The sequence below is a fragment of the Larimichthys crocea genome, chromosome I (assembly GCF_000972845.2).
Source record: "Larimichthys crocea isolate SSNF chromosome I, L_crocea_2.0, whole genome shotgun sequence".
In the NCBI taxonomy this organism is placed as follows: domain Eukaryota; kingdom Metazoa; phylum Chordata; class Actinopteri; family Sciaenidae; genus Larimichthys; species Larimichthys crocea.
The window spans coordinates 18188857-18216745 of record NC_040011.1 but is presented as its reverse complement, the minus strand read 5'-3'; the positions used below and the strand labels follow the sequence as shown (position 1 = coordinate 18216745).

Here is a 27889-nt window from a genome sequence, read left to right as displayed (position 1 = left end):
AAAAACAAAATACAATAAGTCCCATGACTTAAAGTACCACTCAAAGGTTTGGACACAACTTCTCATTCAGTTTTTTTTTTTTTTTTTATATGGTAGCAACTAGGGCTGCATGATATGGCCTATATCCAATATCTTGACATTTTTAAGCTATATCGCAATACACGATATATATCTCGATATTTTTTATTTCTCCTGTAATGATTCAAGTAGACCCTTCTATTAGAGTTTTTGTTAATTTGCAAGCAAAAAGTGGACAATCACAATAAAATAAATTTTAGCAAACCCCCTTTATTTCAAATTAGGGTGCTACACTCACAAGTTTTTAAGAAATAAAGTTAAATAATAACATGTTAGGCCTTTCTACTGTGGCCTAGTTCTCAAAGAACCTTAACAAAAACAGATTAAAGTGCACTTCTTCTAATCAAAAACAGATCAATTTAAAAGTAAAATAAAATTACCAAACCAAAGAGGCAGAAGTCCAGGTTGTGACTGTGAAAACCACTCAAAACAGTAACAGTCACATCACAGGAGGAGTGGGAACATCTGTGTATATATGTTGTTTGTGACCAACCAATCAGTAGACCAGTGTTAATTTTGTCACCCATTTTTCAATTTTGTCTTAGTCTTAGTCTTGTTTCAAAGTTCATTCTTAGTCTTGGTCACTTTTAGTCTTTCACAAATCATTTTTGTTAGTCACATTTTAGTCAACTAAAAGTCTCAAAATTTTTGTCTAGTTTTAGTCAAAACATTTTAGTCTTTTTCTATTTATTTCAGGATTTTTTTTTTTGGTTTATTAATTCTAGTTCCACATCTAACATTGATTGATTACATGTCTTGATTGAATTGAATTGAATGAATTCATCTTCAATGCAACTTTGCTAAGTGTCTTGTCTGTTGTTTCAATACACACTTAATATGCACTTGATTTCATTTTTTAATCTACTAATAGCAGGTACACCCTATTATGACATGTTCTGTCATTGTTAAATTTCAATATAAATAAATTGATTTTATGCCAGTTGCATCTACTAAAATGTTCAAATTAAGATGAGTCCATCACTGTTAGTGTTTAGCATAAATGGGGAGGCTAGACTCATTCTTGACTGTTATGCCATATGCGCACATTTTAATAACGTCGGGCTGCAAACAGGTTCGGGCTCTATAAAGCTGTCAATCAAAACGATCTTGGCCGGGTCGGGCCTGACTTCTAAGGCCCGTTTCATGCTCTAGATTGCGCTGTCCGTACGCCGTGTTTCTCCTGCATGCTGTTTGTTTTCAAGCCACTGGTGCGAGAGCAGCCAGAGGATTTCAAACGTGTGGCCGTGACGTTGCCTACAGTAAAAGAAGTGCTGCCAAAAACACATGACTGGACTGGACTTTCTAGACGAAAACAAGGAGGACGTTTTTGTTTATTTTTATTTCTTGCATGACATTTTTGTCTCATTTTTATTCGTCAAGGGATAAAGGCTCGTTGACGAACATATTTCGTCTCATCTCGTCTGACGAAATTAAAACTGGTACATTTAAAGAATGCTCGCAGGGGATTTTTCTGAGTGGGCGGGGAAGTGTGCTGCATGCTGTGAGGAGCACCAGGAGTGAGTGACACAGGCAAAACTCCGGAGAATTAAATGCCGACGGCTTAAAACATTTACGTGACAAGTACTCGATGGTCGCGATATAGTCATTTCATACATCTCACGTAGAACAAGCCGCGATATATAGAGTATATTTGACATATCACCCACCCCTAGTAGCACCAACAGCAATGACGATTAGGCCTACTCTTAAAAGTGCTGACCGTGTCTGCCTCCCAAACCCAGAATGGTAGTTTGTTCCACAGAAGAGGAGCCTGATAGGTGAAAGCTCTGGCTCCCAGTCTACTTTTGGAGACAATAGGAACCACAAGGAACCCAGCATCCTGAGAGCGCAGTGTTCTAGAGGGAAAGTAAGGTGCCGATGCAAGGAAGCCAAAATGGGAGAGATGTGATCTCTGATCTTGGTTCCTGTCTGTACACGTGCAGCAGCATTCTGAATCATCTGCAAAGTCCTAAGGGACGTGCCTCATTTTTGCAATGTTATGTAGGTGAAGAAAAAAATTAGAATAGAAACAGTCCTTGAAATTTGTTTAATCTGGTCACACTGTGGATCACAGCACACTGCTGAACAGGTTGGAAACATGGGCAGGACTCCGTGGAACAGTCCTAGAATGGTTCAGGTCCTACTTGGAGGAACGGAGTTATTTTGTGACCATTGGAAGTAATCAATCAGATCGAGTGGCTATGACATGTGGGGTTCCTCAGGGGTCAGTTCTTGGACCCCTTTTGTTCAGCCTATATATGCTGCCTTTGGGTCAAATTCTGCAGAATTCTAATGTCAACTATCATAGTTATGCAGATGACACACAGATATATCTTGCGCTGTCCCCAGATGACTGCAGTCCTATAGAGTCATTGTGTAACTGTCTAGAGCAAGTCAAAAATTGGATGAACCAAAATTTTCTTCAGTTAAATCAAGAAAAAACTGAGGTAATTGTTTTTGGCAATAAAGAGAAGAGGGTTGCTGTCAGTAAACACCTTGAGTTACTGTCTCTAAAAACTAAAGACCAAGTCCGAAACCTTGGCGTGTTGATAGACTCAGATCTGACCTTCAACAGTCACATAAAATCAGTCACCAAAACAGCCTTCTACCAACTAAGAACATATCCAGAGTTAAGGGCTTTATGTCCCAAACAGATCAGGAGAAGCTGATCCATGCTTTCATCTCCAGTAGACTTGACTACTGTAATGGTCTTTTGACGGGACTACCCAAAAACAGGGCCGCGTTAACCTTTGCCGAGGCCCGGGGCAGACACCCACCCGAGGCCCCGCCCTCTTATTAAAATCCAACAGATAACAAACAATATGACCAAATATACTGTTAAAATGTAGTCTACAAGTTAACAATGCAATTAAATAATGACGCTGGAACAGGTATTGTAATTATAGAACCTTTTATACGTTTTTTTTTTTTTTTTAAATGAACATTGACAGACAGGCAGAGCGCCTTTGAACAAGAACGATGGCTGAACCATATAACAGCTCTGTCTTTATGTACTTTTAAAAACTTGCAAGAGAAAAAAAGGCATTGCAAAGGAAGTCCATGTGGGTAAAATCAAATGATGAGGGTAAACGTTTTAAAATGTGGATGGTATAGGCCTAAAAACACGGCCATGACGCATTCGAAATCCATGGTCACTTAGAATCGCACTTTTCTGCATTTCTGGGACGCAAAGTCTTTTATTAAAGCATTGAAATCAATCTGGCGGAGCAGGTCATATTCAGTCGACATTATAGTAAGACAGTTCAATCTGCCTTCCGTCATTGTGGTGCGAAGGCGATTTTTAATTAATCCAAGCTTGGAGAAGGATCTTTCACCACTCGCGTTTGACACCGGGAGCGTCAAATAAAGTCGAAGGGCAATGTCCACGTTTGGGAACACGCTTGATAGGTCCTGCTCTTTCAAAAGCCTCATCATATTTCTGGGGGAGAGGTCGGTAGTCCCGCTGTTGAATGATACAAACTGGATGAGCTCATCTTCGAGTTCCACCTGTAGGTCTGCGCTAAACTTATTGACAAGCTTTCGGCAAGCAGCGCGTATATCAGTTGAGGACATTGATTTGAGAGAGGATAAAAACCCGAAATAGCTGGAGAGTTCTCTGTATGCATCACATCTCTTTTGCAACATGCTCACTAGGGTATCGATGATGACATAAAAAACCTCCACACGAAACTTTGCGCTCCCAGTGAGAATGTGATCAGGGGTGTCCGACTCGTCCGCTCTTCTTGTCCTTGTCACCTGGCGAGTGACATCAGATTTGTATTGCTGTGTAGTTGATATGCGCTTGGCTGTTATCTCCATCTCATCGAAATTGCCACGTAAATCCTGAACGTAATCTTTCAGTGACTGAATCAAGGATACCGCCTTCACAAGATCTAAGTCAACTGTTTGGAGCGCAACACTGGTCGCCTGGAATCTCTGTAAGATTTGGTTCCAGAGCAGACTAAAAAAAGCTGTTTCGAGTTTGTCCATTTTTTTGACTAGGGATTTGGCCTCATCTCGAGTGTCAGCGGTCTGAGTTGTGTCGTTTGAGAGAGTGCGCAATATGCGATGTATGTTATCATAATTGATGGACAGCGCTTTGGTGGCCTGTGCATGGGAAGCCCACCTCGTGTCAGACAGTGACTTTAAAGTCTCTAAATGGCTGTTTTCGTTGGCTTCAAGCCCATCCATTAACATTTTCCATCGACGAGGAGACCCTGAAAAAAAAGTATAACAGGACTGCAAAAATCTGAAAAAGGCTGTAGCCTCACCGCAGCAGCCAACACTGCCCATTCCAACCAGATTAAGCGAGTGCGCTGCGCACGGTATCCAGCTGGCCAAGGGGTTTATTTCCTGAATGCGCGCTCTCAAGCCCTTGTACACCCCAGACATGTTTGATGCGTTGTCGTAGCACTGTCCCCTGCAATTTTGGATGTCTAGGCTTGTTTCGTTAAGAATCTGTGTCACTGAGTCGAACAGAGAGTCGCCAGTGTGACTGTAAATGGGGAGAAATTTCAGAAATCTTTCAAACACTTGGCCTTGTTCTGACACATAGCGGACCACAAACGTCAATTGGTCAATGTGAGCCAAATCAGGGGTGGAGTCGACAATCATGGCGAAATACTTTGACCGCTGCACTTGATTAATGATCTCCGCCTGTATGCGCTGCCCCATCAGTGCTATGAACTCCTCGCATATGGTATTGGAGAGATAAGAGGTGCTGCCCCTGCCCCTGTTGGCATATTTCTTCATGTGCTCAGCTAGGAATGGGTCGAACTGGCTGAGAAGCTCTAGTAAACCAAGGTAATTGCCGTTGTGTGGCGATCCAAAGGTCTCTCGTCATTCCACGAAATGAAAGGCCGCGCTCGGACAAAAACTTGATCACCTCAACAACTCGTTTTAGAACTTCTCGCCAGTAGCTCTCCTCCTCTTTGCATTGCTGTAATAGGTCGTGGTCGATTCGACGTGCTTGTGTGCGTGCTAACCAAAGAAGTACCGCTTTTCTGTGTGGCTGACTAACTTCATGCTCCTGTACACGGGCAACGCTGTGTTTCCAGTCGGAGAAACCGGTAGTGGAGAATGAAGAAGGGCTTTCACCAAAAAGTAGACAATGAAAGCAAAACACATTGCCTGTGGACGGAGAGTACACAAGCCACTCTCTCGGGACGTGCTCCCCATTGCGCAGAGACCGATCAAAGAGGGCTTTACTTAAGCGTCGTTTATTGGTTTTATATGTGCGCTCCGACGCGGCAAAGGAGGCATCCTTATGTTGGCATTGAAGTGGTGCCTTTACTCCCTTTTCCACCCAATAGCTCTGCAAGTCCCCAGTTACTGAGCCCCAACACGCAACATCATTAGAGGGAGACGTAGATGATGGTAGACCTACTGACTCAGAATCTGGGTCATTTTTGTCACTGGCGTCAGTAGATGTCATCTCATCGTGTTCGCATGCCTCTTCCGATATGGTGTTGATGGCAGCTGTCAAGTTAGCATCGGTCTCGCAGGGAGCCGGGAAGCATGTGTCAGTGCTGGGCCCAGATGTACCAGGTTCTTGTTGGTGGTGCTGATCATCCTCCTTACAGTGCACACTTCGAAAAAAACTAGACAGTTTAGGAGTTTTATTTATTATCTCCTCCTGCCGCTCTTTTTTTTGCAGGGCTTGCTTTCTTTTTTTTGCGCCGCTTTCATGTTTTCTAATAGCATCGTGAGACATGTCGAATAACGGTTTTCATATAGACAGAGACAGTGCTTATGGGACAATGACTGTACATGGTGGATTTGATTACGGATGCCGACATGTATCAATAGTATGATCAGACGAACAGATCAATCGAATTGATTCCGATCAGAAGTTCTAAAAATAGCGTTTCATATTTCCCGGTATCGCTCACTACGCCGAGGCCCCCTCTAGTGGCGAGGCCCGGGGCTGCAGCCCCGTCTGCCCCATAGGATAACGCGGGTCTGCCCAAAAAAAGTATCAAACAGCTGCAGCTCATTCAGAACGCAGCAGCTCGAGTTCTGACCAGAACAAAGAGATCAGAACACATCACCCCAGTTCTTAAGTCTTAACACTGGCTCCCAGTTAGCCACAGAATAGATTTTAAAGTTCTGCTACTAGTTTACAAATCACTGAATGGTTTAGGCCCACAATACATAAACGAAATGTTAGTAGAGTATAGACCCAGTAGGGCTCTGAGATCTACTGACTCAGGTCAGATAGTGGAGCACAGAGTTCAAACCAGACACGGTGAAGCAGCATTTAGCAGTTATGCTGCTCACAACTGGAACAAACTACCAGCAGGACTGAAATCAGCCCCAACTCTTAGCACTTTTAAATCCAGGTTAAGAACTTTTCTATTTTCACGTGCTTATGGTTGAGCTCTTTTGAAGAACTTTTAAAGAATTTTTAATCATAATCCAGTGATTCGCTTAATGTTTTAAATTGTTTTCAAATTTGCTATTTTAATGATTTTAAATGACATTCTGATGTTTTTAATTAAATTTTCTTCTCTTTTTAATTTTTTATTTCTATTGCTATTGCTTGTCTTAATGTCAAATGTTTTTCCTTGCCTCTGTAAAGCACTATGAATTGCCTTGTGTACGAATTGTGCTATACAAATAAACTTGCCTTGCCTTGCCTTGCCTAAAGGAATCCTGATCAAAAACAACTCCAAGGTTTTTTACGGTGGAACTGAAGGCCAGCGTAATCCTGTGTAAAGTAACTACGTCTTTAGAGAGAGTTTTACGAGAACTTCAGTTTTGTGCGAGTCTAACATCATAAAATTGCAGGTCATGGAATTTTTTATGTCCTAATGGCATGTTTGAAGTTTAGCTATTTGATTGGTTTCATCAGGCTTGATCAACAAATATAATTGGGTATTACTGGCATACCAAACAAAGTTAATGAAGTGATTCCTAACATTGTTCCCTAAAGGAAGCATATATAAGCTGAACAAGTGAAAGTGGTCCAAGCACAAAACCTTGTAGAACTCTGTGACTGACTTTGGTGTGCATGGAAGATTCATCATTAACATGAACAAACTGAGATCGATCTGAGAAATAAGATTAACCCTTACAAATTGTTCATATTGTAGGGGCAGATGTGAGTGTCTGTGTCAAGGCACCCTCTGACCTCTGTATGACATTTGTTTACCATATATGGCCGAAGCTGTTTAACAATTGCACTGTTTCGAGGTTCCCTGACCTGACCACTGACCCTTCAAAGAGCAGCAGGTGTCTGTCCCTGCAGAGTGTGTTGAGCCCCCCCCCTAAACACCACTGTCCCATACAAAATACACACAGACATAGAATATACAGTTTGACTGTTTCAAGGTTCTCCAGAACAACCATTTTCCTTGATTTGACACACACTGGTGGCTCTAAAATCCATCTCAATAGATCCAGGCTAAAATTTAACCCAGAAACCCCAAAAATTTGTAGCACCTGTACTAAATTATAAAATCTTTGCATATTTTGAGTCACTTTAGGAAAAGTCATCAAATTTCAGGTTAAAAGAGTAACATGTAGGATAGTTTTACTGCTGTCAAATGTCAAAACTGGTCAGTTTTGACCCAAACAGTATGTATTGGTTAAACCAACTTAGTGTTGTTCCTTTTAATGTCAATTAGATGTTTAAGTCTCTGTAAAAGAATTTGATGGTCAATGGTGTCAAATGCGGCACTAAGATCTAACAGGACAAGTACTGTGCTATGATGCACTCTAAATCCTGACTGAAAATCCTCAAATAGAGTATTGTTATGGAGAAAGTCACACAGCTGATTAGCTACAGCTTTCTCAAGTATCTTAGACAGAAAGGGAAGGTTTGATATCACTCTCTAAATAAATGGAGGTTTAATTACAGCTACTTTAAAGGACTGTGGTACATATCCTGATAATAAAGACAGATTATTCACAACCAATAAAAATGTGCTAACTAATAGCTCTTAAAAAGCTTGAAACAATCATTGGTCCCACTAAGCTCAAACTAGATGGGATAGCGGAATGCTATGCTGGTTAGGTGTGCCTTGAATTTTAAATAAATCTCCTATGGTGTAACCAACAAAGCAAAGCACCTCCACACCATCACCATCCCTCTCCATGCTTCATCGTGAGAACCACACATGCAGATACCATCTGTTTGTAACCCATTGGTAGAGATTTCCACTTGTCTAATGTCCTTTCCTTGTGTGGTTTCTTTGCAATAACTTGACAATGATTCACACAGGCTCCTATAAACAGTTGATGTTGCCATTTGACCTAATCTGAGGTGCTGTTAATTGTTGATTTCTGAGGCTGGTAACCGTTAATGAACTTCTTAGTAGAGTTAACTCTTGGTCTTCCTTTCCTGCGGCAGTCATTAGAATGTTTAATGGTTTTGTGACTGTACCTAAGCATACGTACAAAGGTCTTGATATTTTCTGGATTGACTGACCTTCATGTACTAAAGTAAAAGTCGACTGTCATTTTCCTTATATTAGATACTAGTCTGCTTTCTAGGTGAGTACTTCATGAGATTGCCAGAGTGTGCAAAGCTGTCATCAAAGTAAAAAGTGGTTGCTTTCAAGAATCTAAAATACATTGTTGCCCATTAAGTTGGAATCATTTTGTTTTCAGACACATTCCTCTTTTTATTCGTATTTATTTCACATCAGGTTAATGTGGTTTAATTTTCACTGATATGTTTGGAAGAGATTGATCGATAAAGTTTTGAGAAGATACAATTTATCAAGAATAAGTCACATTGTCACAATCATTTCATGAGAAGGTAAAAATATTTTATTCCAACTATATTTCCAATAGTGTGTTTGTTTACAGTTAGGGATACACTACATACATCCATATGTGTTACTTTTATTGTTTTCATGTCTTCAGTATTAATCTACAATGTAGAAAATAATAAAAAATAAAATAACCTTTGACTGCCTTTGACCCACATTGAATACTGTCAGTATTTTAGAGATTCCCACTAAAGATTCCCACTTGGTAATTTAAAAAAAAAACACACACACAGTGTATTTCAATTAAAGTTCAATTAAACAAACATTTTTAGTTTTTCAATGAAAGTTTTCAACTGGTCTTCCCCTGTCTGTTTAGATGACACTGACATCAATCTAGGATAGGTTTGGTAATTTCTTTGCCAAGTGAGCCTAATTAACAGGAAACTACTAAAGGAGGTTGTTCCACATTATTAAGCAAGTCACAAATTTTTTGCAATATCAGAAAAAAGAAAGATCTTTCTTGCAGATAAAAAGCATGATATAGTGCAATATCTTGCAAAACGTATGAAAACACAGGATATTTCACAAAAAATCAAGAGATATTATCGTACTGTGAGAAGGTATGTGTCTGATTCAGAGTGAAGATGGTACGAACGGTACTCAAAGTGCTTTACAACAAAGTCATAAAACAATACATAACAGATACATAACAAATAAATACAATTAAAAGTGCTTTAGTGCTGCATCGCTGCAGGGCATTAAAAGCCTTCCAGAAATACATAGAAACGCCAATCTAAAAAAGTGTGTCTTCGATTCAAAAAGGCCTGAGTGTGGTGCAAATCTCAGGGGGCAGTTTAAATGCAGATAAATGCGTGTTAAGGAACGTTTTTGTAAGGCAAATTTATCGTATTAAGAGAGCAGGTGTGAAAAAGCCACTGATGAGTAGCTAACAGGTATTTGAAGCTGCTGGTGCCTCAGGAGTCCCAAAAACCTCTCGATGCTGGCTACTCCAGAGGCTTGCTGATGTGCATAAAGCTGTATGTGCTTAAACAATTCCCATGAGAAAAAAACTACTGCAGTGGGCTCAGAAATACATAATGACTCATTTTCAACACTTTTATTCACTGATCAGTGCTGTGCTACACTGGATGGTCCAGATGGATGGAGTTCTGGATGGTTGGTAGATGGCCAGCATATCCCAACAAGGCTGCAACACCAGCAAGGAGGTGGTGGAGTGATGTTTTAAGCTGGAATAATAGGAGATTAATTGGTGCCTGAAGGTGTCAAAATGACCTTGACAAAATATGTGGAGTTCCTAACTGCCCATTTCCTGCCATGGTATAAAAAGAAAGAGCTTTGCCTTCTCAAATAAAATCATTTTCATGCAAGACAATGCACCATCCCATGCTGCAAAAAATACCATTGAGGCCTTGGCTGCTTTGGGCATAAAAAAATCATGATGTGGCCACCATCATCCCCTGATATCAACCCTATTGAGCATCCTTAAAAGGAAGCTTTATGGGGGTGGGTAGCAGTTTACCTCAAAACAGTGGAGGTGAGTCTGTCATGAGGTGATTCTGCCTGTATTTCTTCAAAGGAAGGAATTCAATGGATGAGAGAGTCGTTAAGGTGATATCAAAGAAGGGCTGCTATGCTAATCTGGAGCTCGATCTGTAAATTGTTTGTTTATGATTGAAATAGTTTTGATTTGAGAAAAATGACCCCCTAATGCAACTGATTTCTGTTTTCAATCCTTTAAAAACTATTGAGTGTTTTTAAACTCTGTTTTGCATAATCATTTGGAACATTGCATTTTGAGTTATTTTGCAAATATATGCCAATGTCATTATTAGTAATTTTGTTTAATAAAATACAGATTACAATATGGTTGTTGAGGAATAAAAAATCCTTTTGACTGCCAATTATATAGATTAGTGAAGCAAAAAATTACAAAAACAATATGCAGTATGCATAATAATTTGGAACACAGTGTATGTGCAGAAGACATCAGAAAGTAAATGCATTTTTCAGGCCACATCTGGAGGTGCTCACACTGAGTCTGATAAAGTGTGACCACAGTCCAACATGTTGAAAGGTCGCCTAAATCTGCCTCTTCCTGGTATCTCAAGCTGCCTGTTGAAAAGCTTTAGACAAGCTGCTGCAAAGGTGCGACTGAGAGTTGAAGACTCATTTTGCATATGATTGTGGGGGGTCCATCACATCAATGTGTTTTTTTTTTGTTTTTTGTTTTGTTTTTATATTGAGTTCAAAACTGGATATACTAGGGCAGTGTTTAGCTCAGTTGGTAGAGCAGCCGCCCCATGTGCAAAGGCTCAGTCCTTGTTGCGGAAGCCCAGGGTTTGAATCCGACCTGTATCACATCATGTCATTCCTCATCTCTCTCTCCCCACATTCCTGCCACTCTTCAGCTGTCTCTATCAAATAAAGCTTGAAAAGGCCAAAAGTGAGTGGATTTAAATCGGTGAGCTCTGGTAAACAAACTACAGCATGTAATTGAGACAGTATTTCTAACCAGTAGCAAACATAAATTTTGACCTTTTGTTATTGTCTCGCAATGATACTGCTCTATCTGTAATAAGCTAATATGAGCTGATATATTGGCCAAGCTGATGTATCAGTAAGGCTCTACTGTGTGTTGTCATTGACTATTATTATATTTTGGTGATAAAATGGACCAAAATTGTCTAATCATTTGCCTATTTTTTTTTTATATTTACATTTCAAAGATCATCTGGCATTGTATTGAAATAAACCAGTGGCCACCTGGAAAGGAACTAGGAACTATTCTACAAATCCAGGCATTACTTGACAAAATGGTTGCAATGTTTCTGCAGTTTACATCATCCTCACATGCTAACATGGCCGTCTTTCTTGTCATCTCATGTTATTCTTAGCCTTTTCTGCTTGGCTAGGCCTGATTAATTCTACTGGATGCAGTGTGCAGTCCCTCCTTCTCAGTTGCTGTCTAATTATATTCACGCATTAATGCCTAACAGAGACTGCTGCACCAGAGCCTTGCAGTAAGAAGGTCCTACAGTGAGAAGCTGCCCCCAACCCCCCTCTTCTTTTTCCACCTGTCTGTACTGGCTGCTCTGCCCAGCTCTAGAGGAGTGTCTGCTGAGAAATTCTTTTCACTGATTAAACCCTTTGGATTCTTCTACAAAAACAGACTGAGATGAGTGCCTCCCATATCTGTTTCCTCGTCATATCTGTTTCAATCCTGATGTGTTATGATGATGGCTATTATCAGACAATGAGTAGAGCTCATAACTTTTACTTTTTTTAACTTTAATTAACTTTAATGCAGTAAGTAATGAAGTAATGCACATAGTATGACTACATATAGTATGACTACGTATATTTGATTCAATTTCTGCCCTATTCTGTAAATAGAGCCCTCTAAATCTGACACACTAGACTGTCAGGCTTTTAGTTTGTGGGTAGACTTCCTGTTTTATTTTGGTTTCCCTCACTTCCTTTTTGTGTTTCTTTCCTGGTGTCTTTACTCCCTGTGATTGCCTATTGTTTTCACCTGTGTCTCGTTTGCTCCTCCCCTCGTGTATTTAAGCCTGTCTCTCCCTGTGTGTCCTTGTTAGATTGTCTTCTTCCTTGGGAGTAGTTCTCTGGCTTTTTCATCATTGTTTCCTCGTGTACCAACCCTGTTTGTTTCTTCGACCCGTTTTGCCTAGCGTTCCTGTACTTCTGCCTGTCTGCTCCGTGTTCTGGATTCTTGACCCTTGCCTGTTCTTGGACTTTCCTCCTGCCTCGTGATTTTGTACTTCTGCCCCGCTGACTGCCTTTTGTGTACCGTATCCGGACTGTCAATAAACTGCCTCACTACACCTGTCAGTCTCTGATCTGCTCTGTGGGTCCAGTTGTCTGTCTGAACCTGACATAGACCTTTCATAGTTTGTATTTTATTTTACCCAATCGTGTAATTCTGTTGTGACCAGCAACAGAGGAATCTTAAATGGCATCTAAAATGAGCATTTTGCTTGTTTATCAAACATGTATGGTGGCATATTTCCACAGTTCCCCCAACTTCCAATTCTTCTTCCAATACTTCATAGTCAATGTACATTTACAAAAAAACTGTAAGGGTTATCACTTTGAGCATTAAATAATATGCATACAGATTAAAATTATACTTAAAAGGAAGAACAAAAACGAGAAATGTGTACATTCTTTAGACTAATAACAATAACACAAAAAAGCAAGAGAAAGTCCATAAAGAAAAAAGAATACAATGAAAGAGTGAGCTGCTCAAAAAGCATGTGTGAATAGTTTAGACAGAGATAAAGAACGTGAAGTTAGTTAGCTACAGGTTCTCCTACATCCAGGAGTCTTCTATAGTTAGTTTAGAGTTTGAGAGTATGTACCCAAAAAGCTGAAGTCAGGTCATCTGGAGAGCTGTTTGCAGGCCTGCGGGATGGTTAGTAAATCTCTTCCAGTTGTAGGACGGTCTGCTTGTAAAATCAAAAAGCCTTGTTTTCTATTTGAGTGTGCCTGAAAGCACACATTATATGTTATCCACCGTGCTTCTTCTTATTATTCTTACGCCGTTTTTTTAGCTTGCTTCTCCTCCAGAGTTTTTGTCGCACATACACAACATGGGTATCAAAACGACCGGCTCGGCTGGGAATGGATTGCTAAGAGTTTCGGTAAGCGGTTTTGCTAAAAATCGGCAAGAACGACGCGAAAAAATGAATGAGTGTGTATTGCGAGAATTTTCGAGAGCTAGAGTGAGTAATGTCATCCCTAGAGTGGAGAGGAGAGACAACGATCAGTGAAAAAATAAAACGTTTTCGACTATCATGGCCTCAAATGCCATACTACAGACATGATTACACCCTCAAAACGTAGGAAAATTCGAGGCTGTTGCAATGATAACACTGTTGAAGCTGTCACAGCTGTTTTGGCCCTATACACAAAGATTGACCAGCAACTCCCTTCCACCGCTCCATAGACTCCCATGTTATTTTGAGAAGAGAACTTTCCAGAAGGAGCTGGGAGCACTTGTGCTTTCTCTCACTGCCGAGGCCAAAGTTTATACAATTTTCGCCTGAAAATGGACATGGACATGGTCCAGGAGACGAGAATTCTTGCAGTCATTTTGGATTTTGGTTTGCAGCACTCCTTATGCTATGTTTGGCCACCTCTTCGAGGGGCTTCATTTGAAGCTTTTGTGTCTGCTCAGGGGTCAGAGGGAGAGGGACTGAGCATGCGCGCGCACTTGTGACTAATTACTCAGACACACATGCAAACTCAGAGATGCAGAGAGACACAGACATAGATAGACACACAGATAAGACAAAAGGCTTTCAAAATAAGAGACCCTTCAAAATAAAAGACTGTATATGTCAGCGCTAGCTGCTCCTGTGTCTAAAACATGTTAAAAATCACTATTTGAGGTGTGCTTTTTGAATACAGACCCCCAGCAACAGCCCATTCGTCACTCTCAAAATTTGTGCGGGAATTTTCTAGTACTGAATTTGCTGAGCAGTGTCAGTAATAATGTATGGGGGCGACGGGGCCAGAGTCAGGCACACTCAAAATTTCTTTAGAAATTTTCTAGTTGAGTGTGTGTGTGTAAGGCGCACACTATATGTTATCCACCACGTTTATTCTTCTTCTTCAACTTATTCTTATGCCCTTTTTTTGGCTCGCTACTCCTCCCAGAGTTTTTGTCGCACATACACAAAACAGGTATCAAAACGTGCGGCTCGGCCAGGAATCTATTGCTATGACTTTTCCAAGAGTTTCAGCAAACGGTTTTGCCAAAAATCGGCAAAAACAACGCCAAAAAATGAATGGGTGTGTATTGCAAGAACTTTAGAGAGCTAGAGTGCGTGATGTCATCACTAGAGTGGAGAGGAGAGACAACGATCAGTGAAAAAATAAAACGTATTTGACTACTTTGGCCTCAAATGAACCACTACAGACACAATTTATACATAGAAACGTAGGAAAATTTGTCGTCTTTCTGGAGGAAAGCAAAAGTAACGTTTCTCTGAATTGCTTCCAAGGGCACATTTCTTCACTTTATCAACACAAAATGCCTATGTAGACTTTCAGGAAGGGCTCAGCCTGCTTCAGGTTAAGCCGGTTCAATGATTGGAAATACGGTTTTGGCCAGAGGTCCTTCTGTTCGAGGGAAGGTCTCAGCATTTTCTCTCTGTCTCTGTCAGGATTTCCAACTGACATTCTAACAGGTGCAGTAACTGCTCCTGCTGATTAGGGCCTGGTTTCTTGGCAACCTCAAGCCTGCCTAAAGGAGGAGAGGGAGGAGAGGGGGGAGAGGCCAGCAGACAGAAGCCAGCAGGCAGAAGCCGAGCGGCAGCCATCTTAGCAGTTTTGGCACTTAATTAGAACTTGTCTGTCTAAAATAATTTGTCTGTCTAAAATAACATGCTAATGATAACATGCTAGCGCATCAACGGCAACACGCTAATGCTAATTTCTAATGGTAACATGCTAATGCTAAAATGCTAATGTTAACATGCTAATGTTAATTGCTAGCACATCAACGTTAAAATGCTAATGTTAACATGCTAATGTTAACTGCTAGCGTGTCAGTGCATCACCGTGAACATGCTAATGTTGACATGCTAATGTTAGTTGCTAGCGCATCAGTGGTAAAATGCTAATGTTAACATGCTAATGTTAACATGATAATAGTAACATGCTAATGATAATTGCTAGCGCATCAGCATTAACATGCTAATGTTAACATGCTAACATGTTAATGTTAAAATGCTAATGGTAACATGCAAATGTTCATTGCTAGCGCATCAGCGTTAACATGCTAATGCTAACATGCTAATGTTAACTGCTAGCGTGTCAGCGCATCAGCGCGAACATGCTAATGTTGACATGTTAATGTTAGTTGCTAGCGCATCAGCGTTAACATGCTAATGTTAACATGCTAATGTTAACATGCTCATTGTAATTGCTAGCGCGTCAGCGCATCAGCGCTAACATGCCAATGCTAACATGCTAATGCTAACATGCTAATGTTAATTGCTAGCGCGTCAGCACATCAGCGTTAACATGCTAATGGTAACATGCTAATGTTAATTGATAGCGCATCAGCGTTAACATGTTAATGCTAACATGCTAATGTTAATTGCTAGTGTGTCTGTGCATCAGTGCGAACATGCTAATAGTAACATGCTAATGTTAATTGCTAGTGCATCAGTGTTAACATGCTAATGCTAACATGCTAATGTTAACTGCTAGCGTGTAAGCGCATCAACGCGAACATGCTAATGTTGACATGCTAATGGTAATTGCTAGCGCATCAACAGTAACATGCTAATGTTAAAATGCTAATGCTAACATGCTAATTGTAATTGCTAGCGCATCAGCGCTAAGATGCTAATGTTAACATGATAATGTTAACATGGTAATGCTAACATGCTAATGGTAATTGCTAGTGCGTCAGCGCTAACATGTTAATATTAACATGTTAATGTTAACATGCTAATGCTGCTCCTGTGTCTAAATAAATATGTTAAAAGTGACTATTTGAGGTGTGCTTTTTGAATACAGACCCCCGGCAACAGCCCACTCGTCAGTCTCAAAATTTCTGCGGGAATTTTCTAGTACTGACTTTGCTGAGCAGTGTCGATGATGTATGGGGGAGAGTCACGGGCCAGAGTCACGCACACTCAAATTTTCTTTTGTAATTTTCTAGTTAGTTTCTAGTTTCTAGTTTCTAGTTTTCCGTGTCTTCCGTGTTTTTTTCGGTTCAAAATGAATGGGTGTGCATTGCAAGAATTTTCGAGAGCTAGAGTGAGTGATGTCATCGCTAGAGTGGAGAGGGAGAGGAAAATTCATCTAAAAATAAATTTGTAAACTGCGATTGTGGCCACAAATGTCAAGCTACAGAAATCATTTATAGCTAGTAACGTAGGAAGATTTGTCGTCTCACTCACATTCGCCTGCTAAAGCTGTCAGATATATAGTTTTGGCAGGAGACGCAAAGATGCGGCAGCAACTCCCATCCTCAGCCTCATAGACTGCCATGTTAAAAAGGCGAGACATTTTCTGGAGGAAAGCAGAAGTAACATTTCTCTGAATTGCTGTAGATGGCACATTTCTTCATTTATCGTCACAAAACAACTATGGAGACATTCAGGAAGGGCTCCGGATGCTCAAAGTTAAGCCTGTTCAATGATTGGAAATACGGTTTAGCCAGAGATCCTTCCTCTTCGAGGGATGGTCTCAGCATTTTTTCTCTCTCTGTCAGCACTTCCAACTGACATTCCAACAGATGCAGTAACTGCTCTGCTGATTAGAGTTGGTCCTGGTTGCTTGGCAACCTCAGTCAGCCTGAAGGAGTAGAGGGGGGAGGGGCCGGCAGGCAGAAGCCAGCAGGCAGAAGCCGAGCAGCGGCCACTTTAGCAGTTATTGGCACTTAATTTGAAATTGTCTGTCTAAAATGACAGACAGAGACAGCAGAGCAGCTAGTGCGTTGTTAATGCTAAAATGCTAATGCTAACATGCTAATGTTAATTGCTAGTGCATCAGTGCTAGCAATTAACATTAGCCATTAAGAATTAAATACATGTTAATTGCTAATATGCTAATGCTAACATGCTAATGCTAATTGGTATTAGCCACTAAGAATTAAATACATGTTAATTGCTAACATGCCAATGGTAATTGCTAGTGTGTCAGTGCTAGCTGCTCCTGTGTCTAAATAAACATGTTAAAAATGACTATTTGAGGTGTGCTTTTTGAATACAGACCCCCGGCAACAGCCTAATCGTCACTTTCAAAATTTCTGCGGGAATTTTCTAGTACTGAATTTGCTGAGCAGTGTCAGTAATAATGCATGGGGACGACGGGGCCAGAGTCAGGCACACTCAAAATTTCTTTAGAAATTTTCTAGTTTTATTTATTTTTATGTATGGATTTGTTTATTTACTGTTAATTAATGTGATGTGTGTCTGTGGAGGATTATACAGCGCTGGGCTGAATGACCACAGTAAACTAATATAATAGATTATCCTTGCAGCTGAATAGTTAGTAAACTGGGCAGTGTGTAATAAATAATTGATAACAGTTTTCAAGTAACTTGCTCAGCACTGTTTAAGAGTCTGCCACACTCAGTCCCAATGCTGACACTTGTGTGTGTCATATCATTAGTTCAAATTGCTGGCAGCCTCTCTGTGGTTGACTTCCCCACCACACTGTGCAGTAATAGAGTGTAGTTTGGGTTTTTTGTTAGCTAACTGTAATGTCTGTAATGAATCACAGCAGAGCATATTCATTCACTGTCAAGTGGCACAAAAGCACAAATAATGATCAGCCAATCACCAAAGACATATCTCAAACAATGACCGCAGATCAAAGCAAATAATGATCTGCGGTCAATTGATTATCACATCCATAACTGCCTCCTTTCCTGATTGGAAATACATGATGTCCACTGTAGGACCGTGGTCATCTGCTGTTTCAGCATGGACAAAGAAAGGTTCCCTCCGTGTGTAATGAGTTACAGAGGGTGTGTTTTCCTGCAAGTCTACAAAATAAAGTGCTGCAGTAGCTGTCTCAGTATCCAGCGTATCTCTGCTATCTATATACAGTATACTGTCCTTTGTCGGTTGTGTACGGTTTTATAGTTTGATCTGACCGTACAAGATGAACTGTTACTACATTTCACTATGATTGTACCTTAATGGATATATGAATTTAATGAAATATCTAGGTTATCAAACTATGAGCCAGGTGCATTGTTGTCTGCCACGGTGCCTTCCTTGATAAAACCACCAAGAGGTTCCAGGTCAGAAATGTTCAAATTCTACATAGAATAGTGGTGTTAATGTGCATGCATTATATAAAGTCACTACTACACAATATATCCAGTTGAGGATATTAGTGTATTTGCAGTTGTTGTGGGTAGTTTCAGACCATCTCATTTTCTTCTAATGTGGTTTGTACATTCATAATTGAGTGAGATTTAATGGCAGGTCAGCTGATACTAATATAACTTAGACTGTGTGTACTGTCAGGGGAGGGTCTGGAATCAAAGTAGAGAACGTTTTTGTTTATTGTTCATTTATAGATAAAATAATACTCACATATACTGTACAGGCACATATCCCTCAGAGTAGTACTGGGTCAGCAGGAATTGTAACTAACTAATGATGAGGCCAGAAAACTTTGCCACCACTGTCTAAAAGCCCCAATTGTTTGTCATGAATCTTAATTAGGATCTTTTCTACTCTTTACCTTCCCACTCTCCCTTCCTTATCTTCACTGCTGCGTCTTTTCTCTTTCTACTGCTTCCTACTAATGTTTCTCCTCCTGTAAAGGAAGCTACTAAATCGCTTGGCAGCTCTGGTGAAGATGAGGTGGCTGTGAGCGGAAGGCCCCGTCAGATCAATGGCCTTTGGCCTCCCTGTGCATTTATCACACAAGCACTCACACGTGCATATTTTTAACTTTGCAACACACATATACACACATGGGTAATGGAAAGCAAATACACACACACACAGAACTTTGCCATGATTAATTAAGCCGTGTGGAATAGCAGAGCTCCATAAAGACATCATCAGGAATCTGAATCCATTCGCCTCTCTTCTTCTGTATTTAATTGGCCCTAACAGTTCATCACCAGTGCTGCACAGATACACAAAAAAACATGAAATGGGAAATCTTTACGTTGATCTGTAACTAGAACTGTTAGTGCTCTGTATTGCTTGTAAAAAGCATAATGAATCAGTTTTTTGTAATTGTGTGTGTGTGTGTGTTGTGACTGATTGGATATCCCATGTTCTTCTGGGTTCTGGCCTCTTCAGCACACAAAGTAAAGCATGCAGGCGGAGAGTGGGACTAAATGTGTATTGTTTGTCTTGTCACAGTGTGACAGATTTCCAGTAAAATTACGATAGGAAGAAGCCCCCGCTTTCTTCAGCTCTCACACTGTGTACATAGTAAGTAGAATAACACCAGGACGGTATTTCAGAAGAACAACAAAGCAAATGAATGTATCAACACAGGACATAATGCTCTTCAGAGAGAAAATTTTATGCACAGTGACACCATATGAATAGAGTAGTGAAAACAGGCTGTAATAAATTAAGTTTGTTAAAATGTTTTTTTAGATGTTGTGAGGTACCGAGTCAGCCGGCAATGAGAACAGGTAGTATTTTTTTTTAAAAATGGTTTTTATTTACTCAAAGTATGAAAGAACAAAATTTCCAAAACAAAAGCAATAAAGAACTGGGCCCATAAAAGAGGTCAAATTAATAAAACTGTATAAACATCAACTGAACAAACTAACAGAAGACAAACTGTACTGCCTAATCCTTTCAGTTTTCCCCTTTGAGGCAGTTGAGGTTAGGGTGCAGAGTTACTGACACACGTTTTAGTAAGCACACGCGGAGACGACGCTCATCCAAGTCATTTATTGAACATAAATCTCTGGTTGACTTTCAAAACTTATAAAACAAAATTAAACGAGTAACTTAACAAGCAAGGTCCAAAAACATTTCGGCATGAGTGTGTGGTCGGAAAACACTCCGCCCATAACAACTCCAAAACATTCATTGATAAAATTAAATAGCCATCTGTCTGTGGGAGGCACATTACAGATGTCACCATCAGGTTGAAATAAAATAAACATTTCTCACCTTTATAAATTTTAATGGCTTGGATAATTTCCTTCATAATAATTTCTTTTATAAATAAAAATACCACAATTAACTGAAACCAAGTTTATATATTTTCTAATTATACCTCCAGGATTCAATATGGCTCCAACATACCGGCCCCTAATTGTAGACGCCATAGCAAAACAATTACAGCAATAATATTCAAATGGAGCCAGAAAACTTAGTACAGATATCTATAAAAAACAGAATATGCATGCCAAAATATCTGACCTCGCATTTAACATCTCACATCTTTCAATCATCATGTCAACATACATTTGATGAATATATTATCCCACTTTCATAAGCCCCATGTGAGCTCCCCCCAAAGTCCATTTTGCATAAATGTCCATGGTGGCATATCTGCCACATACAGTCTATTAAGTAGGAAAGTCCAAAGAGTGTAAATGTGGTGCTGGTAATGTATAGGTGTATGAAAGGGTTGGTGTGTATTTAAGGGCATGTGCTTGATTGTGTGCATACTGTTCAGGGCAGTGGGACTGGGGCATTGACATTGTCCTTTTAAGCTCAATTTTCACCTTCCAAAAGTAAGCAGAGCTTATCGATGGGTCTTTGCCGGATGCCTGTCTTAGTTTGAACTAAAACATTCCGGACAAGACCTTTGGCTCCTGGCAAAGTCTTCACCACCCTGCCTAGGGGTCATGAGTTCCTAGGTGCAGTATCATCTACTATGATTACTACGTCGTCGACTCCCAAATTCCTTCTTGTCTTGATCCACTTTTGTCTTTGTTGCATGAGTGACAGATACTCCTTAGTCCACCTTTGCCAGAACAGGTTTGCCAGGTATTGCACTTGCTTCCATCTCTTTCTGGAACAGAGGTCATCTTTACAAAAGAGTCCAGGTGGCAAGAGGGGTTTAGAGTTTAACTGCAGCAGATGGTTTTGGTGTTAGGGGCTCTAGATCATTGGGGTCCGTTGGCCTATCATTAAGAATGCATTCGACTTCACATAGAGCTGTCTGTAGTGTGTCGTCATCCATGGTTTGTTGTTTCAAAACAGAGGAGAGTACCTTTTTTACAAGACTGATCAATCTTTCCCACACTCCTCCAAAGTGGGCTCCATGTGGGGAATTAAATATCCACTTTATTTGATTGGTCAACAGTGCATTGTGGATCTTTTGATGATATAGCTGAGTCAAAGCAGCCCCCAACTCCCTTTGAGCGCCCACAAAGTTTGTATACACGACTCGCCAGGCAAGTAAATATTACTCCCCATCGTTTCACATGTGATCTCCCTCTTTTGACTTCTAGGGGTCCAAAGTAATCAATACCCACATGAGAGAAGGACGGGAGATCTGGAGTTATACAATCCTGTGGCAGGTCAGCCATTTTCTGCTCCCCAACTTTTGCCTTCACATGTCTGCAAAAAATACAAGCCTTAATGATTTTTCTGGCAGAGGAGTTGGCTGAAGGAAACCAGAATTTCTGGCCTAGTCTGGAAAGCATATGGTTCTGTCCTGAGTGTCCCACCAACTGGTGGATATCACGTAAGATCAATTTAGACACATGTGAGTCTTTGGGGAGGATAATTGGGTTCTTTAGGTTAACTGGCATGGCCGCTTTACTTAACCGTCCTCCGACCCTAAGGATGCCCTCTCCGTCAATAATTGGATCTAGTTTGCTTATGGCACTGTCTATTTTAACTGGTTTGTCCTTGTTCAGGAGAGCAAGTTCTGATTCGAAGTAACGTCGTTGTTCGTAGCAAATTACTGACTTTTCAGCCTTTTCCAGGTCTTCCACAGACAGGGTTTGTGGTTGATGTGGCAGTTTGGAGCGAGTCCTAGCTGCTGTCTTTTGACATCTGAGCCGCAGAAGTTTTTTCAGTTTCAGCAACCATCCAACAGCTCTCTGTAATTTTCTCCATGAAGAATAGTAATCAATTAGGTTGCTAGTTGCAGCGTTGCCCAATTTCAAGCAGTTTACAGTGATGTCCTTTTTCACCTCTGGATCATTCAAAGGGATTATGCCAAGATCCTCTGGTACTTTAGGCCATTCAGTTTCCTCTCCTGACAAGAAGTCCAGGCCGTTTAACCATCTGGTGGAACTCAAGAATGATCCTATATGTAATCCACATGAGGCGTCGTCCGCTGGATTGTCTCTGGAACCTACATGCTTCCATTGATTTTCTTGAGATAAGTTCTGGAGCACCGCAATTCTATTAGCAACGTAAGTGTGGAATCGCTTTGTTTGATTGTGGATGTATTTTAGTACTGCTGTACTGTCTGTCCAGAAGGTAGAATTCTTCAGATTCATCTGTAGTTCTCTTTGTAGCATCCTATCCACTTTCACAGCCAATGTAGCTGCTGCAAGCTCGAGCCTTGGAATTGTGATCTGTTTTAGAGGAGTTACTCTGGATTTCCCCAGAACAAATGCAACTTGAGCATCTCCCTCGTAGTTTGTGAACCTGAGATAGCTTACAGTTCCATATCCCGACTCACTCGCATCACAGAAGTGATGCAGCTCAGCAGTCCTTACAGCCCCAAAACTTTGAGGCTTCATGCATCTTTTCACCTCAAACCTGCTTAGCTGATCCAGATCTGTGATCCATCTTTGCCAGAGCTTTGATATTTCCTCTGGGATAATTTCATCCCATCCACATTTTTGGATACAAAGCTCCTGTAGGATCTGTTTGGCTTTGAGGATGAATGGAGAAAGGAAGCCCAACGGATCATAGATGGAACTTACTGTGGAGAGGATTGCTCGTCTTGTGGGAGCTCTGCTTTTGACTGTCACCATGAAGGTAAAGGTGTCTCTGTGGATATTCCATTGGATGCCTAATACTCTTTCAAGAGGTGGTTTCTCTCTATCCAGGTCAAGATGTTTCACTAGTTTGGCTCTGTGACTTTCAGGAACAGTTGTGAGTACTTCAAGGTGGTTGCTTACCCATTTGGTGAGAGTAAAGCCTCCTAGAGCGCATGCTTCCCTGAGGCCCTTAGTAAGCTTGACTGCCTGCTTGGTGGAAGGCACCGACTTAAGACAATCATCCACATAAAAGCTTAGCTTAATTGTATCAAGTACATCCATACTGAATTTGTCCGAGTTGTCCCTTCCTGTTTGCTGCAGAGCAAAGTTAGCAATACTAGGAGATGATACTGCACCGAAGAGATGAACATTCATCTGATACACTTCCAATGGCTTAGTAACATCCCCTTGTGGCCACCATAGGAACCTAAGGAAGTCCCGGTGCTCTTCATGTACTCGCACTTGGTAGTACATTGCTTCAATGTCAGCCATTATGGCAATACCTAAAAGTGGGTTGGCCAAATCCGGATCTTGAAGTAGTTCTCCATTGAGAGATTTGCCTCTGTAGGATGAGGAACAGTCAAACACAACTCTCAACTTTTTCTTTTGTTTATGATACACACCATGATGAGGTATATACCACACATGGCCATCATTCCTTTAGAGCCGCTCTTGAGGCACCTTTTGTGCATAGCCTTTGCTTAGTACGTCATCCATAAATATTTTGTATTCTGCAGCATAAGCAGTATCCCTTTTGAATTTCTTGGCGAGGTTCAATATACGTTGAGCTGCCACCTCATAGTTGTTAGGCAAAACCACCTTTTTGTCTCGAAAAGGCAAAGGTAAGTGGTAGTGTCCATTTCTGAAAACAATTGAACTTGTTGCCAGGTCCATAAATTTCCTGTCTTCACCTGACATCTCCCTTCTTTCTTCATATTCCTTTTCCGGTAAATCCTGGTTGTATTGTCGGACAAGCAGATCTCTCAGGTTATCCATTGAAATGCGATTGACTGACACTGACGTTCCAGATTCCTCCATAGCAGAATTGCATTGGCCATTGACCACCCATCCTAATATTGTTTTAACTGCGTATGGTCCATTCCCTCGACTGTTTATCACTTGCCAGGGTTCCATTGCTTTAGGAACGTCCATTCCTATTAAGATTTCAATGTCAGCGTTGATCTCTTCCAGTTGGATCCCACTGAGATGAGGCCATTTTTCCAAATCAGCTTGGGTAAGTAGATTTTCCTTTGAAACAGGAATCTTAGCTTGAGTAAATATTTTAGGCAAGTCAACATATCCACTTCCATCCAGGTTGCTAACCTGTAATCCTGTGAGCTCATAACTTTTGACAGGTCAATCCTGTCCCATTGTTCGCAGAAGAATTTCTGTCTTGCATCCCTTAGCATTTAGCTGCTCCATTAGGTTCTCAGTGCAAAATGTTGCAGAGCTGCCTGGATCTAGAAAGGCATAAGTTAAGAGAAACTTGTCACCTTTTGCAACCATAACTTGAACCAGAACAATTGCTAGCGCGCATTCCTTACCGGCCCCTGTTACTTTGTCAGCTGAAACTAGTGCACTATTGATGGATGTTTCCTTTGGTTCTGTAGGAATAAGAGTTGGTGGAGCTTCCTGTTTTAAACTCTTACCGTCAATGTGTAGCAGTGTAGGGTGTTTTTGTTGACATATTTGACAGTCCAGTCTTCTCTTGCAATCTCTGCTCATGTGACCTCTTTTTAAGCATCCAAAACAATAACCATTCCTTCTCAGACATTCAACCTTTTTTTCCTGTGGCTCTGATTTAAGTCTTAAGCAAGCCACTAGTGCATGTTTGCCTTGACAGAAGCTACATAGGGCTGGAATAAGATGAGTGTCAGATTGTTGCTGCTCTCTTGCTGCTTGTGATTTGGTATTGCATTCTTAAGCTGCTTTTACCGTGGTGACAAAGCTACTGCCCCTTTTTGGTGTTCTGAAGTTTGAGATATTTTTTTTAGTGGGAGTTGGTTCTTTGATATCTCCAAACACTGGGTGTAGTAAGATGTTAGATTGTGCTTCTATGAAATCCACAAGATGCTTGAATCGTGCTCATGTTTTTGTCTTTTGAAATGCTCCATCTTTCTCTGAGCTTATATGGAAGCTTGGATACTATGAGTTTTAAGTTAGATGTAACAGATGACTCAATACCACTTTAAGTCTATTCACTGTCCGCAACTTTGTGGTGGCCGAGCGGTTTTTAAGAGACCTCCACCTTAAGAGCGAAATCTAAAATTTTTTTTCTTTTTGGAAAATGAGCCTACCAATGACTCGGCGAAACAGGCCGCAACAGGCCTCGGAGCCCGAATTACCTGAGAAGCCGAGTGCTAATGAAGAGATGCTACGCAGCATTAAGATAATGATGGATGACCAACAAACTGAAATTGTGGCAAAATTCGAGTCAATCATATCAGAGCTGGTTAAGAAGGAGGTGACGACTGCTCTCAAACCACTACAAGAAAAAATTTCCCTGCAAGATGGATGACCTGGATGACCTGGAGCGTTGCGCTAATGAGCACTCAGACCAGCTAATTGGCATGCAGGCTAATATTATCAAGCTATCTGACACGGTCGAGTCTCTGAGTAAGAAATGTGAAGAACTGGAGGCACGCTCAAGATGGCACAATATTCGGCTAGTGGGCTTACTTGAGGGAACTGAGGGTTCTCAACCTACAGAGTTTATTGCCAAACTTTTAATGGACATGTTGGGGCTCGACGGGTTGCCTGGGCTCGATAGGGCCCACCGCACGTTGCGTGCCAAACCAAAGGAGGGAGAACCACCTCGGCCGATGGTTATCAGGGTGTAACAATTTCAAATGCGGAATGCCATTCTACGCCGCGCCGGACAGTGCTCCCCCCTGCTATACAACGGGAAAAGGGTGCACATTTTCCCGGACTTTACATCAACCGTGGCTAAGCGGAGGTCGGCCTTTGCCCAGGTGAAGAGGGAGCTCCATACCTGTGCTAACGCTAAGTTCGGCCTTCGCTACCCGGCTACTCTATACATCACCACGTCCGACGGCCAGACATACAGATTTGAAGACCCGAACCAAGCCCTGGAGTTCGTCAATAAGAGACTCAAGAAGAACACGGCTCCGGAGTGTGATTGACTCTGAAATTCTCCAGCGCCCGTTGATTTGGTTTGTACTTTTACAGTAGTAGGCTGTATATTTAACAGGTAATATCGATCCTGCTAGTGTCTTATTTTGGGGACTCACTATAGTACGGGGGACTACTTGTAAATTTTGACTGCGCCACTCATAGAGCATACTGGTGCTAATTTTTTTTTGTATTGTTTTATTCCTCTCCGTATCTACTCCTGAGGATGTTTTGTTGACTGACGTAATGTTTCTGATCTAGTCCCTCTCTCTTCTCTGTTTGCTCTTTCTTTTAGTTCGGGCAGTACAGATCCACATTCCCAGAGGCCGTTTAGTAGTACGGTTAAGCTACTGATAACGACAGGCTTTATTTCAAAGCTGGGTGAAGTAGCACGCATCATTGTTTTGATGCTTCTGCTAGGTGAGGGGGGGTGGGGTGGTTTGTTCGATTCTAGGGGGGATGTTAGTTCGGGTTTTTTGGGGTGACGTTGGTACCTATGCTACTTTTCTTGATGTGTCTTTGCTTTTGTTTTTTGTTTTGTTTTGTTTTTTGTTTTTTTGTTTTGTTTTGTTTTTCCTTTGTTTTTCCTTTTTCTCTTTATATAAGGAATTCTTTGTCCTTCAATGACTCAGGTTAAGAGAACATTATCCAGTGTGGGTGGAGATGTTAAATTTGTAAGTTTAAATTGTAAAGGCCTAAATAATCCAATTAAACGTAGTAAAGTACTTTACTACTTACACCACTTGGATGCCCATATCATATACTTGCACGCATTTAAAAGAGATAGATAGTATCAGACTGAAGAAGAGCTGGGTCGGTAAAATATATCACTCTTCGTTTTCCAGTAGAGCAAGAGGCGTCACTATTCTTTTACATGGAGATATTCCCTTTGTTCATGTTAAAACAATATCCGATTCTAATGGCAGGTTTATAGCTGTCATTGGTCACATTTTTGATATGAAGGTAACTCTTGCTAATGTTTACGCCCCCAACTGGGATGATGAGTCTTTTTTTAGACAGGTTTTCTCAATGCTACCTGACTTGTCCTTTTACGATTTAATCTTAGGTGGAGACTTCAACTGCTGGATAAATCCATCCTTAGATCGTTCTTCCTTAACCTCTGCCATTCAGTCCAAGGTGGCCAAAGTGATTCAATCCTTTATGAATGAGTTTAATGTTGTTGACCCTTGGCGTTTTTTCAACCCAGATAAAAGGGAATACTCCTTTTTTTCACATATTCACCGTACTTACACACGGATTGATATCTTTTTAGTGAATAACAAGTTGCTATCCTCCATTTCCGGCTGCAAGTATGATTCAATCGTTGTCTCAGACCATGCCTCCATTTCTATGAATGTGTATTTTCAGAAGCTTGTTATTACAAGTCCCCCGTGGCGTTTAGACACGCACTTGCTGTTAAATACAGATTTTATTAAATTTGTTGCAGAGCAGTTGGACTTCTTTTTTCAGGTCAACAAAACTCCAGAAGTAACAGCCTCAGTATAATGGGAAA

At 40.8% G+C, this 27889-nt stretch overlaps 1 protein-coding gene across 7 annotated transcripts in view; it reads left to right on the top strand.

Annotated features, from left to right (window-relative positions):
* rsu1 (Ras suppressor protein 1) overlaps nucleotides 1–24469 on the top strand; it is a 128560-nt gene extending 104091 nt beyond the window's left edge. Inside the window, exon 9 of one of the 7 annotated variants that reach the window (XM_019253909.2) lies at nucleotides 24436–24469. In XM_019253909.2, the coding sequence (XP_019109454.1) occupies nucleotides 24436–24454 (19 nt within the window). In that variant the 3' untranslated portion in view covers nucleotides 24455–24469. Of the gene's footprint in view, nucleotides 1–9927; nucleotides 9995–11542; nucleotides 11562–11812; nucleotides 12659–15004; nucleotides 15024–21753; nucleotides 21773–24435 lie in introns of those variants that run through there. The other 6 variants (XM_019253912.2, XM_019253913.2, XM_019253907.2 and 3 more) reach the window with 6 other exon arrangements.
* The last annotated feature ends 3420 nt before the right edge of the window (nucleotides 24470–27889 follow it).